The sequence below is a fragment of the Thunnus maccoyii genome, chromosome 17 (genome assembly GCF_910596095.1).
Source record: "Thunnus maccoyii chromosome 17, fThuMac1.1, whole genome shotgun sequence".
NCBI classification, from domain to species: domain Eukaryota; kingdom Metazoa; phylum Chordata; class Actinopteri; order Scombriformes; family Scombridae; genus Thunnus; species Thunnus maccoyii.
Genome location: NC_056549.1, coordinates 5,923,313 through 5,938,697, shown reverse-complemented (window position 1 = coordinate 5,938,697; position 15,385 = coordinate 5,923,313). Strand labels below are relative to the sequence as shown.

The 15,385-nt window shown below is 41.7% G+C and overlaps 1 protein-coding gene across 1 annotated transcript in view; it reads left to right on the top strand.

Moving 5' to 3' along the window:
* The window catches only part of arid1b (AT rich interactive domain 1B (SWI1-like)), a 57,100-nt gene continuing 41,715 nt past the window's right edge, over positions 1 to 15,385 (top strand). The window contains exons 1-2 of the mRNA XM_042390096.1: positions 1 to 3,883; positions 12,399 to 12,590. Of these exons, the coding sequence (XP_042246030.1) occupies positions 2,729 to 3,883; positions 12,399 to 12,590 (1,347 nt within the window). The 5' untranslated portion in view covers positions 1 to 2,728. The remainder of the gene's footprint in view (positions 3,884 to 12,398; positions 12,591 to 15,385) is intronic.

Genomic DNA, 15,385 nt, shown 5'->3' with positions numbered 1-15,385 from the left:
AAAGCCAGGGCTTCAACCTGCTCTCGACGCTTTGTTTTCAGCATTTTTTTCTACTTAAAAAACTAACTTAAATGGCTGTCCCTTCTGTCGTCTTTGTTGCTAAGGTTGTTGCTAAGGTGTTTCTTTGTGTTATTCACATTGTCAACTCTCATTTTTTGGATCAGATTCAGCTCCAACATATATGGATGTATTTGAGAAATTTTCATTTTGATAAAGGAAAAAAAGGAGTCAAATCCTGCTGCTATAGTTTGTTTATGTAGTCTACAGAGCCAGACAAAGCTTCCTGAAACTGACCAATCAGAACAGAGCGAGCTCATCAGGAGGAGGGCCTTAAAGAGACAGGAGCTAAAACAGCCTGTTTCAGACAGAGGCTGAACTGAGGCGCTGCATAAAGGGCCAGTATAAGATAAATAAGAGTTTTTATCCAACCCAACTACCAGACGTACTCTGCGAGTTTGAGCTTAACGGCTCCGGTAGCCAGGTGTTCTTTGCATGCTGGGATGTGAATGAACGAATTTCACAGTTGCTAGCAGCTACCCAGAGAATTAATTGAGGTCCGACCTGGACTAGTGAAACGAAGAACATTGTTTTTGGCCAGACGAACTTCTTCAGGACCTTCTTCCTGTGTTTATGTTCTCAATCCCACCCTAGACAAATCTGACTTTTCGCTGTGTGAAAAGAAACCAAACCAACGGGAAAGCGCACCGCGTTTACCAACTCATCCACTGATTCCTAGTTACAAAAACCGTCACACACAGACCTTCGCCCCTTATTACGGTCATTAGTAAGAAGGTTTCAGGCACTATTAAGGCCACAGTTTGCTTCAAACGAAGTGCTTGTCGGATCATCTGACAGCCTCTGAATCAGGTCTGACAGTTTAGTAACTTTTCGAAACTGACAATCACAGCCAATTTGGCAGTGACTCTCAAGCTGTCTTTGTTCATTCTTAACACAACTACTGCTGTCTCTTTTCATGTAAACTGTGAATGTCTTCTTGCTTTTTCACTGTTATGTATGATTGAAGTCTCGCCCCTCTTTGTGACAACACTTTCACCTTTAGACGTGGTCAGACGACACTTTGTACGAACTACTTTGTTTCGAATCTGACTTTCAAATACGCTGTTAGACAATTCAACAAGCACTTTGTTTGAAGCACTAAGGTCTTTACACTCTCCGAAAATATCATCATCGTATAATAGTCCTATAGAGACTTACAGTGTCTCATGTTACCCGGTAGTAAGTGTGCAGTGACCTTTCAGTGCAGTCTGGGGAAACGTGTGCGTAGGTCTGACTTCTAATACTTCTAATGGAGTTTTATGAGGTTGAAACAGTAAAACGTCCCATTTATCCGTCCATTTATCAGGCTGTGAAATTTAAGGAAGATGGAGGGAGCCAGTGACTCAGTAAAAAGAGGAGCGCAGTAGGCAGAGCATGATATGGGTCAATATGAGCTCCATTAGGTATATACTGTATATACTTATGATGAAAGAGTTATCCACATAGCACCTAATGTGTTATGAGGAGTTCAACCAAGTAAACATTGCTTCATTTTAAGGAGCCACAAACCAAAAAGGAAGGAAACCTCTGATGGGTATTTGCCTTTTGTCTAAATCTGCAACATTTACATCACATTTATGTCAATTAATGTGTATTTGAGGGCACAAAAAACGTTTACTTTAATCAGTGCTGATACAGTCAGTGGTGAAAGAGGGTTCCATGTTCCCTCGACTCTGAATACTTTATATTCTGCTGGGTTTCATCTATAGCAATGAATCATGTCATTAAGATGAATAACATATGTGGTAAATTTTATATTTGTATTTAATATGAGGATACGATATAGTATTATGTACAGTATGTAAGTATGGTCATACACATGTTCCACTTCTGATGATTTTTGAATAACCTCCTAATGGATACTGTATAGAAAAACAACTTGCATTTAATAGTGTAATAGTAATGTCAACATATGTGTAATAACATGTATGTATGTAGATACATATCGGTACATATGGAGGGTAAATATTCTGTGTATGGGTTCATGGAGGTTGTCAATCACAGCAGAAATGATTAGTCGAGTAACCGATCAAAACAAAGGTAATCAATCAGTATTTTCAAATTAAAAATACAAATAAATAACCAGTTTCAACTTCTCAAATATGAATTTTTACTGGTTTTCTCAGTCATCTATGAGAGTAAATGTAATATATTTGGGCCTTAAACTGTTGGTTGAACGTTTTCTAACGTTTTTATGAAAATAATCTTTTATTACAGCTTTAGTATGAATTCTACATGGTATGTGTGGGGGCACTGTATCTTGTTCATGTTTGGCACATGTATGGGGATTATTTAAGAGGTCATGGGACGTGTGTGTGTGTGTGTGTGTGTGTGTGTGTGTGTGTGTGTGTGTGTGTGTGTGTGAGTTTTCTGCCAGCAACCTCACTGACAAGACAGTAAAAGAGGGAAAGAAACTAAACTGATTTCAGGAAAAGCATTCTCTTGAGTATTAAGTTGGACTTTTAAGTCACATTTTTTCCACTTCTCTGAGCTCCGCGGTGCGTGCGTGCTCCAAGTCCACCGGGGTGACCGGGAGCAGCTGCCCGGGCCATGTGCACCTGTGCATGGCCACGCAAGTGGCATCAGCCCTGGTGTCAGACGGTGAGAGGGAGTCGTTGATGTTTCCCCAGACTGGGAGCACTGGTGCTTCTGCTGGAGCTGCACCATCAGCATGAATAATGTAGATCCTGGAGGAGATCCAAGCCCAAACACAGCTGCTGCAGAGGGTGAAACAAGGAGGGGAAGCGGGGATAAAAGTCCGGGGTCCATCTCAAATGTGACCGTCATGGAGACAGGGATGCTCAGCGGGCATAAAGTGAAAAACCTCGGCAGCAGCGGCGTCGGAGGTGCTCCTCCTCCTCCTCTTCCATCATCATCATCATCATCATCATCATCTCTCCACACACCTCCGCTGTTCGGCCAGTTCATCCAGCAGCACCATCACCACCACCACAACAACAACTACACCATAAACAACAACAACAACAATAACCTCCAGCAGGGCCAGAGAGAGAGACAACATCATGGAGGGGAAGAAAACATCCTCCAGGTGGGGAACATCCATCACCAACACCAGCTGAATAAAAGTAAAGAGGAGGAAGAGGAGGAGGAGGAGGAGGAGGAGCAGGAGCGGATGGATGCCAGCCTGGGATCAGTCACCAACACCACCAACAGCAACCCTCCTCCATGTGGGACCAGCTCCGAGTTTAATCATTATTATGGGAATGGAAGAAGAGGAGGGCCTTGCTTTGATCAACATGGCGGACAACAAAGCGCAGGGACTGGGGTAAAACCGGCGGCGCACTCGGTACACAGCACCATGGATCAGGTTCAAAACTCCCACGAAGGGTACAACAACAACAACAACAGCCCGTACAACCACTACCCGAACTACCGCCCTGGCTACGGGAGCAGCGGCTATGGAGGCATGATGAGCCCGTCACGGCAGGGGAGTAACCTGCTGGGCCCGGCCGCTGCTAACAGCAGCAAAGCGGGCATGAATGCTGCTAGCACCCCGGCTGGAGGTGGAGGAGATGGCGGCGGCAACAACGGAGGATTTCAGCGGTTCCAGCAGCAGCAGCAGCACCCGTCGGGAGCTACACCGACTTTAAATCAACTATTAACGTCTCCGAGCCCGATGATGCGGGGTTACGGAGGTGGATATCCAGATTATAATAATCCTTCTGCCCCGCAACAGCCGAGCATCGGTCCGGCTAAAGACACGGGCTCCCCGTACGGCTCGGCGGCTCACGGCTGGGGAGGACAACACAGAAACCACCCCGCCATGAGCCCGGGGAACAACGGGCAGGGCAGCGGCAGGTCTCAGGTGAATAACACGTTATTAAACTACAGCCTGTTGTAGTTGGCTGCTAATAAATGAATCTGAATAACGAGAAAGAGTCATTTTATTACGGCTAACCTGCGAGCTAACGTTATATCACAGTTAGCCGCTATGCTTCCACTGCAGATCATTTAAACAGCTCCACACACACACATTTGGGCATTTATTTACTATTAGGCAAATAAAGACTCGACTTTAATTAATAAGTTGCATAATCTACAATAAATTACAGCCATACTAATTAACAGTAAAGTAGTAAAGTCAGTGTTTCGATTCTGTGTCCAAGGTGACTCCGTGCGTAGCTTGCTAGGCTAAGCTAATATTAGCATTTTAGCTGTTGTGAACCGAGCCGCACAGGCCCGAGGAGGCTGTATGTATGTATATATGAAAGGCAACACGCTTTATTGTAAGCACCGTGATATACACTGTGATTACAATTAACTGTCATATTGTTAGATAAAGTTAGAAAATAGTGAGATATCTTGACAGGAGTTGACAATTAGCTGCGGCCGCCTGTCGTGTTTTGACAGCTCCATTCAACTCTGACATGAATTCACTAATCGCCTCGCATATGCTAATTATCTCTTTTTGAAGTATATTTTAGGTGTCTAGTTGTTTCCACAGCTGTTGTTTCTCTCTCTGTGATGCTTATAGAGGACCACAGAGAGGTAATTAAAGTTATATCAGCGGTGTGTGTTCCTGCTTCGCCCTCTTAGCTTGTGATCTGGCCGCAACTTTAGTTGGCAGGGAGCCCATTATGTCCCCATCTCCACACAGGAGCCCTGACCTTCACACATGCAGATTAGCCATGTGCCCATTACCGCCGGCACAACACTGGAGCTCAATATTCAGTATGCTCCAGCTGCTGCAGCCCGGGCCTGCTGGAGGCCTCAGCCTCGGTGCACGGCTCATGTCACCGGTCATTCTTGCTCAATCTCAGAGACAGATTACCACGACTGCTCATTAATAAATAGTGTCTTAAAACAATAGTTAAGTGCCCAAATGAACAGTGAAACATGTTTCTCTTGCTGTAATCATTCCTCCTGTTCATACTGACCATTAGAGGATCCCTTCATAATGCACTTACAGTAAACTGAATGTCTTTGAGTTGCTGACTGTTGGTTGCATCATGGGCTTTGGGAAACGGTGATTAATATTTTTCACCATTTTCTGACGTTTTATAGACCAAACATCTAATGGAAGAAAGTCATTGACTGATAAATAGATAATGGAAATAATCCTATACATTTCTGAATGCTTTTCTACAAAAATCTGCTCTGACTGAAGATGAACATATCAAACTCCAAGTCTTTCATGATAATGTTATTTGGGATATTTACAACCTTAAAACCTTAAAGGAGGGGTTCAAAAATTTTCAAGTCTGTCTTAAAACAACAGTCAGGAGCTCAAATGAACATTGAAACAGGTTTTTCTTGCTGTAATCATTCCTCCTGTTCATACTGACCATTAGTAGATCCCTCCATAATGCACTAACAATGTAAGTTATGGGGGACGAAATCCACAGTCCTTCTGTGCTAAAATGTATTGAAACGCACAATAGGTCATTTCTGCCGCTATGGGTCTCTCAATCAAAACAGTAACCAAAGATGATGACGTTGTGAAGTAGTGTGGGATCATGGGAGTTGTCTTCATTGTTAAACAACCACCATTACTGTCATCGCAGTCAGCTTCACCCGTTTAGGCTTCCTTTAGTGTTCATTGTTCAGGATGTTTTTACCAGGAGCCTAATTATCTGCAGAGATCTCCTCCTTTCTAAAATGTATGGACCCGGTGATTAAAACCAGTAAAACCAGTAAAAACTGAATAAAGCAGTCCATGTTAAAAATCAGTGTTTCTTTGACTCTGTTAAGGTGGACACAGGACGTCCGCAGGGGCTGCTAGCCAAGCTGCCGCTAACGTTTGATCAGCTTGTTTTTAGCTTAGGATTCCCTCAGTGTTCATCGTTCAGGAGGTTTTTACCGGGAGCCGAATTATTCGCAGAGGTCACCTCCTCTCTAAGACAAACGGACCTGGTGACTAAAACCAGTAAAAACACTGAATAAAGCAGTTTCACTTTAAATATCAGTGTCTCTCCGATGCTGTTCGGTGGACACAGGACGTCCGCCGGGGTTGCTAGCCAAGCTGCTGCTAACGTTTGCCTAGCATGTTTCTCTGATAACTTCAGATCAAGACGTCCAATGACTAAAATCCTTCATCCGATTAAAAGATTTCTTTACAAACAACCAAGATCTAAAAAGTGTATCATAAAAATGTGGCTTAAAACTGGATAAAAAGTCAGTTTATGACAGCCTCTGGCAGACAACCACAACGCTGTAAATGTGGCAGATATCCACTTGATATGACTAACTCAGACTGGTGAAGCCTCATATAAACTTCAAATAAAGTTTTAAACGCATTTTTATACAAAATGACTGTGGACACACTGTGGATTTTGTCCCCCATCACTTACATTGAAAGCTCATTTGAATGGGATCTTTTAATACCTAGTATGAACAGGAGGAATGATTACAGCGAGGAAAACCTCTTTCACTGTTCATATGGACACCTGACTGTTGTTTTAAGAGTTATGTTTAGTGTGTATGCCTTTTAATTTCTGTTAAACCGTTAGTCTGAGTTACCGTAATAAACAAGAATGCAAGACGCTTTTTCAAACACTTACAACAGATCTGTTAAAAACACCTGGCAAGATTCAGAGGCAATTATAGATCCAGTTTGTGCCTGTCGTGTATTGATTGACATTACAAGCCACCAGTCACAGTACTAAGCATCTGTTTTACTGAGAAGTGAATCCCTAACGATGATTTTCATTATCGATTAATCTGCAAGATGTTTCATTTCATTTCAATTCATTCATTCATTCATATTGAAACTCAAAGTGCTACAGTATTAATAACATAAAACACACATCATAAAGAAAATAGCAATAAGAGTTAAAATGAAAAAGCCTTCCTGAATAGAAAGGTTTTTAGGCCTTTTTTAAAAGAGACTAGGGTCTGTGCTGCCCTCAGATGGTTAGGAAGGCTGTTCCTCAAGCATGGTGCAGCAGAACAGAAGGCTTGATCCCCCATGGTGCGGGGCTTAGTACTGGGGGCTTGGAAGAGCAAGCTGATGGCAGATCTGAGGGTGCAGATGGAGGTTTTTGGTATGATCAGTTCCTGTAGGTAGGGAGGCGCCTGTCCGTTGATGGATTTGAATGTGAGTAGCAGGACTTTGTAGTCAATCCTGAAGGAGACTGGGAGCCAATGCAATGAAAACAGAACTGGGGTTATGTGTTCTCCCATCAGGATCCTGGCAGCGCTGCTCTGAATATACTAGAGCTTCTGGATGCTCCTGCCAGGGATCCATGTGAAGAGCACATTGCAGTAGTCCACTCTTGAGGAGATAAAGACATAGACAAGTTTCTCTGCATCTGACAAAGTTAGAGAGGGGCAGAGTCATGAGATGTTTTTGAGATGGTAGAAAGAGGTTTTGCATAGATGTCTTATATGGTCATCAAACATCAGCTGAGGGTCAAACCTCACACCCAGATTAATGACTGAGGACAAAAGGGGGATGTCCTGGCTGTCAAAGGTGAGATGAGTTATGAGGCAGTGTTAGTTTTGACAGAAAATTTTGATTTAGTTTTAATCATATATTAGTCATCTGAATTTTAGTTTGTATAGTTTTAGTTGAATAAATCTACAGTAGATTTAGATTTCGTCGACTAAAATCTAACAGGTTTAGTTAAAGTATAAGTGTATTGGGTTATTTAAATGTATCTCTAGAATTTCCTATTTATTTTCTTTATATACATCAACTGTATATGAATATGGACATCATGACAGCTCCCCAAAAGCGAAGCCAAAACGTCTCCATCGCCCCCTGGTGGCTGGCTGCAGTATAGGTCATAAATCCCGCCCTCTTCATGTTAGCGGATGGGACATGAGCCAAACTAAAAAATTAAAGTACACATCAAATAAGTTTTTCCCAAAGATAGTTTCTATCATTTTAGGTAGTTCTTAACATGCTGATGTTTGTCCAAGTGCTCATATTTCTGATAAGTTCATTTTTAATTAGTTATCTGACGACATAAAAGGGGGGGTGTGATGTCATGATTGACAGCTGTGATAGCCGCTCTCAAACCTCCGTCAGGTGGTGGGACGTGTCCCGCGGGCCGCCATCCCACGGCTCGACTCTGCTGTGTCACATAAGCAAGATGGCAGCTCCTGAAACGATATTTTGGCGTCACTTTTGCATAGTGGTAGGAAGTGGAGACACGTTGTCCATATTTATATGAAGTCGGTGATTTAGAGAGATTGCTTCACAAATGCACTATAGAGTCCTGGAGGGAACATCTATTTACCTGTTATTATGGAATGGTATTAAGGTTCGAACATGTAATACAGAAAAACAGTTTTAACTTTTGTGATATGAAACATGTCTCTATTTATCTGAAAATCAACTACAAATAAAACCAAGTCTCATATAAAAGAAACAAGAATATGGCCTTGCTTTTTCGCAAAAGACCATCTCAGACAATAACAAAATAACACCAGTGAGTATTAAGCCTGCTCTCCCTGAATAATTAGATATACTCTATTGTCTCCATCATTAGAACAAATTCCTCATCTTCATTCATTGTGACCAGTAAGCCTGTGCACCCAATCCGTGTTACTATGCCCTCCTCCTTGGTATGTTGTTCTTTAGAAGCACTTTTGTACTTAGGAGCACATAGAAGAACTGTGGAAATATTCTGCTGGGATGCTCTAGCATTATTTGCACTTAGTGGCCCATCCTTGTCATCGGAGGTCTTCTGTATCTGTGAAGTTGAATAGGGGGAAAAAGTTAGCTTTGCTTTTACTGGTGATTGTCACTCTGCACGGTTTACAAAGGATCTCGTTTTCCTTGACATCAAATGTGAAATTTATCCATATGTCTGATATCTTCCCAGCTCGTCTGTCCTTAGCATTTTGTCTTGTTTTTATTTGTTGATGAAGGTGTCCATAGATTTTGTAATAATTTTTTTTTATCTTCTTGTTTTGTCATTGACTGAAACTAAATTAACGAAATTAACTAATTAGTATGGGGGATGACTGAATCTGGTGTGGAGTGCCAATAATAAGAGCTTCAGTTTTGCTGCTGTTTAAATGGAGGAAATTTGTGCACATCCAGTCTATATCTCCTTAAGACAGGTGCTGAGGCCTGACATGGCTGCAGAAGGGCTTGGGGCAGTTTTGATGTAAAGCTGGGTATCATCAGCATATCATTGAAAGACATCCCATCTTTGCTGATGATACATCCAAAGGGGAGCATGTAGAGGGGGCCAAGAACTGATCCATGCGGAACACCACAGGTGACAGGGAGGGAAAGGTTGGACTGAAACCACTTAGGTGCAGAGTCTGACAGTCCAGTGGTGGTGTGGAGGCGCTCTAAGAGGACCCTTCATCCCCTGCCATCAGAGGGTCATTCACAACCCTGAGCAGAGCTGTTTCAGTGCTGAATGAAAACCTGACTGAAAAATTTCAAATAGGTTGTTGCTGTTTGCTGTTTTGATGGTCCTGAAGTTCAAAAGCAACCATCTTCTCTAACACCTTGGACAGGAAAGGGAGGTTGGAGAACTTCTGGGTCCAGGGTTGGTTTCTTGAGGAGGGGACGGATGACTGTGACCTTGAGGGCAGATGGAGCACTATCAATTTAAAGGGAGAGGTTGACAGTTTGGGTGATCAGGGTCTGAGAATGGGGATGTATGATTTGAGCAGAGCTGTGGGAACGGGGTCCAGGGCACAAATACTTCCTGAGGATTTCCTCAGTGTGGCTCTGCCTGATGCCAGTAAAATGGAGTAGAGGCGGCGAGCTACCCAGACAAAGGGTCGATGACAGGAGGAGGCAGAGAGGAAGAGCCGGACATCAGAGAGCTGATGTTGTTGACCTTGGCTGTGAAAAAGCTTTTCCAGTTCTGAAAAGGCATTTGACACTTAGGTTTAGTAGGGGATGACAGGAATGTCAAATCCATTAATTGGTCGGACATACCCAGATCATAGACCTGTAGGTTATTGATGTGGGTGGAATCAGTGATGACCAGGTCAGGTGTACCCCCTGGTGTGAGCAGGGGCATCAACATGCTGCTTCAAGCCAAGACACTCAATCAGACTCAGGAACTCCACTGCAACATTACAGGAGGGGTTGTCAACATGTATGTTCATATCAACAACAATGTCAATGTTGGTTGTCACGGAACAGATTGAGGTGAGGAGGTCATGTATCTCAGGGAGGAAGGATGTTTGGTTTTGGGGGGGGCCGGTAGATGAGAAGCACCGTCATGGAACATGGAGGTTTACATTTTAGAACAAGGCATTCAATAGAAGAAAGATCAGGCATTTTTGATTAATTGAGGGGTCGTTTCGTCTGTAAAAATGTCAGAAAATAGTGAAAAATGGACTTAATAATTTCCCAATGCACAAGTCGATGTCTGGTGTGGTGTGTTTTGTCTGAACAACAGTCCAAAACCCAAAGACATTCGGTTTATCATCATGAAAGACAAAGAAAACCATGAAATCTTCACATATGAGAAGCTGGAAATGGCAAATGTTTGGTATTTTTGCTTAAAAAATAACTAAAACCATTATTAGATTATCAAAATCTGTAGATTTCACATTTTCTTTATCTAAGTATACAATTAAATTTCAGCTAAGTTTAAGTTCAGTTAAATTTCAAAACTTCTCCACCAAAACATCACAGTTGTAAGAAAAATTCTCTTTGTGTGGATTGATTATCGATTTATTAAAGGTAATGGAGCTTTAATCTCTTACTAATAGAGCAGAGTTTTATGACTTATCTGAGATTCAGTCATTTCTCACACTGAGCATCGCTGTCAGCTGAGCCCCCCCTCTGTTTACATCTGGATTATTGATCAGGTCTTTCACAGCTGACCGTCCTTTCTGACAGCAGCCAGCTGTGTGGACTTGGCAGAGCTCCCGACCTGCTTGACTTGTTCTTATTTTTATTTACTCTCCTCAGCTGACTGATGGAAATGTGTCATCCACACTCACAGCAAAGATTAAAGAAGGAGCTTAAATGTCTGGATTTTTTGTGTGTGTGTGTGAAATTCATAAAAGGTTTCTATTTTTAGCCACAGCCGTCTGAGCAGCAGAGAAAACATCTGTTCTCACGGAGTCACTTCACACCTACTATTATGTCAGTGTGTCAAATACACTGTGTGTGTGTGAATATTAAAGCGTGCCCAGGCATGACTGTTGACTCCAGTTTGAAGTGGCCTCACAGGCTTTTGGATTGCTCATATTTTGTCTAAGTGCTGCTTCAGCTGAATCCTCTCTGACAGGAGAGTTTAGTCTCGGCTGTCATTTTTTGGCTCAGTGAAGCCCCCTGAGACCCACCTGATGGTACATTAGGTTGTGATGTGTTTACTGTCCTCCAGGGCTGCAATTAACCGCTATTTTCATTATCGATTAATGTGCAGGGTATTTTCAATTCATAGCTGAGTTGTTTTTTTCCATAAAATAGTGGAAAAATGGCCGTTACAGTTTCCTACAGCCCAAGTTGACGTCTTCAAATGTTGTGTTTTGTCCGACCAACAGTCCAAAACCCAAAGACATTTGGTTTACCATCACAAAAGACAAAGAAAACCATAAAATCCTCCCATTTGGGAAGCTGAAACCAGCAAATGTTTGGCGTTTTTGCTTAAAAAACTACTAAGCGGTTATTAGATCAGTGGTTCTCATACTTCTTCACATCAAGAACCCCTAAACTGACACAAATAGACCACAGACCCCCATTTCATAAGATTTTGTCCCAGGGTCCCCCATCTGGTAAGACTTTTGCTTTTAGATGTTTTATTACAGAAAGTGTATGAAACCCATGACCAGTATAGTCATACCCTTAAAACAAAAATGCCAAAAAAATTTGCTGGTTTCAGCTTCTCAAATGTTAGGATGCTTTTCTTTGGCATACATGACAGTAAACTGAATATCTTTGGGTTTTCGACTGTTGGTCGGACAAAACAAGACATCTGAAGACGTCACTTTTAACTTTATAAAATGATTGAAAAATTTATTTGCGCTGCAACTAAAGATTATTTTCATCATAGATTCATCTCATTCATTTTCTTGATTAATTGGTTTGTTGTTTGGTCCATAAAATGTCAGAAAATGATATTTTATAGACAAAACACTTAATCAAGAAAATAATTGACAGATTAATTACAGTTGCAGCCTTAAATCCATCCAATAGCTGTTGAGACATTTCACTCAAAACACAAATGTTAACCGCATGGCGGTGCTAGAGGAAAAGTCAAAGGATCATCAAACTCAGCAGGATTCATCCTTTGGGGGACCATGAATGTTTGTACCAAATTTCATGGCAATCCATCTGATAATTGTTGAGATGTCAGTGTTTAATAAAATGTACTGCGTAGCTAAAAATCAGACTGTATACCTGCATCACTGACAGATTAACTCATCGTCCAATCGTTTGTCTCCTTCAGGTGCCGCCTATGGACCCAATGACGATGAAGCGCTCTCAGCTCTACGGCATGAGCAACAACCCGTACTCCCAGCAGCAGGGGGCGCCGTACCCCGGCCAGCCCTACGGCTCCCCCTCCCCACACAGATACCCGATGGGCATGCCGGGCAGAGGGCAGATGGGGATGGGAGGGATGCAGTACCCTCAGCAGCAGGTAGGTGGCGCCTCGAAAAAACAGTTTAAACTGTGAACAAAATGTTTGTTTGTTTCTTTTAAGTTGAAGATGGTCGACTAGAAATGACTTTAAATGCAGCTCAGTGTCCGTTACGCTTAGATTTATGTATTTTTTCAGATGAAATTGATTGATTGATTGATTCCTGCACATGCTCAGTGGTGTCTGCCTTACACAGAACTACTCTCCGGAGACTGTGATCGCTGTTATTAGTCTTTGGAGCCGTTTCTAAACAAACTAACGTGACCAAACTCTTCATAATGGAGGATCATGTCACCCAGTGCGGCAGTGTGGCTCATTGATGTGTTTTAAATAGTTTTTGGACAACAACGGAGGTCTACGGCACAGAGGAATAAGATATATCAGGCTTTGGATACACACACAAGACTTGTTCAGTTCATTGTTGGTTTGGCTCCAAACATGAGCTTCGTTGACAATAAGAAAAACATAGAAAATTGCCAAAATAACCCTTTTTAGAAAGTCATGGCTACCTCAAGCTGCACTGACAGTTTGACCAGTTGAAAGCTCCTTCCTTGTGGCAAAACAAAATCAAACTGCTAATGAAGGCAGGAGAGCTGCTGTGTGTTCACAGTGTCTCTTGAAAACAATGACAGTCACGATTATGGAAATAGTTGGTGGTGTACGTAGTTAAAACTGTATACCGGCACAACTCTGCCATTGCATCTGTTTGCTGCCGAGCTGTTTTCTTCTTTCTGAGACCTGCTGTTGTATCATATGAGTCGTCACAGTCTGTCATGTTTGACTTCTTAACACTTAGAGCCACAGTTCGTCTGTTGTTCTCTGTTGAAACAGTCGAAGTAGTTTGTGTTTTTTTGACCTCAGTGTTTCCTGCCACAGTGAAGCTGGTATGAATGTCAGAGTTTCAGCTGCTGATTCATCTGCAGCGTCACCGCAGCACAACACAGCCATTGATGGTGACAGACCACATGGCTGCCGCAGAGCGAGCCAGGCCGGGCCGGGTCAGGCTATTCCTGGTGCAGACTGGGCTGAGGCTATTTTTAGACTCCAGACTGCTGGTTTGAGTCTCATGCTGAAATCTCTTAAGTTCATCAGGGTTTACTAGCGAACAGTGGTGAAAGAAGTATTCAGATCCTTTACTTAAGTAAAAGTATCAATACAGAAATGTAAAAATACTCCATTACAAGTAAAAGTCCTGTATGAAAAATCCTGCGTAAGTAAAAGTACATAAGTATTATTAGCTTGATGTAGTTAAAGTATTGCAGTAAAAGTAGTGGTTTGGTTCCTCTGGCTGATATATTATTATATATGACATCATTATATTATTAATACTGAAGCATCAGTGTTAGAGCAGCATGTTACTGTTGTAGCTGCTGGAGGTGGAGCTAGTTTCAACTACTTTATATACAGTTAGCTAGTTTAGTCCAGTGGTTCCCAACCTAGGGGTTGGGCCCCTCCAAAGGGTCAGCAGATAAATCTGAGGGGTCGTGAGATGATTAATGGGAGAGAAAAGAAGATAAAACAAAGTTCTGATACACAAATCTGTTTTCAGTTTTTGGACTTTTTCTCTAATCTTTGATTTTTGGTGAAATATTGGATCATTTGAACATTTATTGAAATGAAAGCATGTGAGAAGTTTAGAGGGAAAAATCACTATTTGGTGGAGCTGTTAACAACTCATAGACATGTGAAATGTGACCCCGACTACACACTGCTTTTTGTAAGAAGTCAAAAGCCAAAAAGGTTGGAAACCACTGGTTTCATCTTTAACAATGTGTTGTATTTTAAAAGCTTGTTATATTATCCATTGTGTCAAATCATCATCTGAAAAGAAACTAAAGCTGTCAAATAAATGTAGTGGAGTAGAAAGTACAATATTTCCCTCTGAAATGTAGTGAAGTGGAAGAATAAAGTACCATCACATGGAAATACTCAAGTAAAGTACAAATACCTCAAAATTGTACTTAGTTACTTTCCACCACTGCTGCCTCTGATGCTTCACAAACAAGAACATAAAGCAACATTTCTTTGGAAATGATGAACCAGAAAGAGAAATAATTTTCTCTTTGTCATGTGTTCATGTCTTCTTCAGACAATTTAAAATCTTAATAAAAATTCGGAGAGAGCTTTGTGAAAGTATTGGCAACACGCAGGCCTTAACATGAGTCTCAAAATCAGGTATGAACCACTTCCTTCCTGTAGAGTTGAAAGGTCGCTGTATGACAGTAACAGTGGATTTACAAGGTGGAAAAAAAAAAAAAAAAAAGTATTGAATCTTCCACACAAACATTCCTGCAGCACACTGCAATATTTTCCACCTCAGCGTGTGTTTCCAGGTGTTTTATGTGTAAAAAGTCGTATAAAGCCCTTTGTGTCTCCAGAGGGAGCTGATGTCACTGATGATGTCACTTGAGTCAGCGTCGGTCGGGGCTGAAGACTACAAAAGTAAAAACATCTGGGGATGTGGAGTTAGGAAGAAGTGAGGTTACCAGACCTCTGTAGCCCTGTAGCTGCTCATCTCTGCTGGAGGCTATGTAGATGACACTCCACAAATCTCCAGGTGCATTGTGGGTAATGTAGGCACCAGGTTTTGACAAGGAAGAATAATATGTGGAATAAAAAAGACGATATCTCTGGTTCTGCTGCATCAGTTTTTATTTTATTTATTTTTCATCCAAGGCCACATCTAATAATTATTTACCTTATCGATTAATCTCTTGTTTATTTTCTCAATTAATCGGTTTTTAATTTAGTCTCTAAAACATCAGAGTGAACAGTGTCCACCAAAATATCTTAGA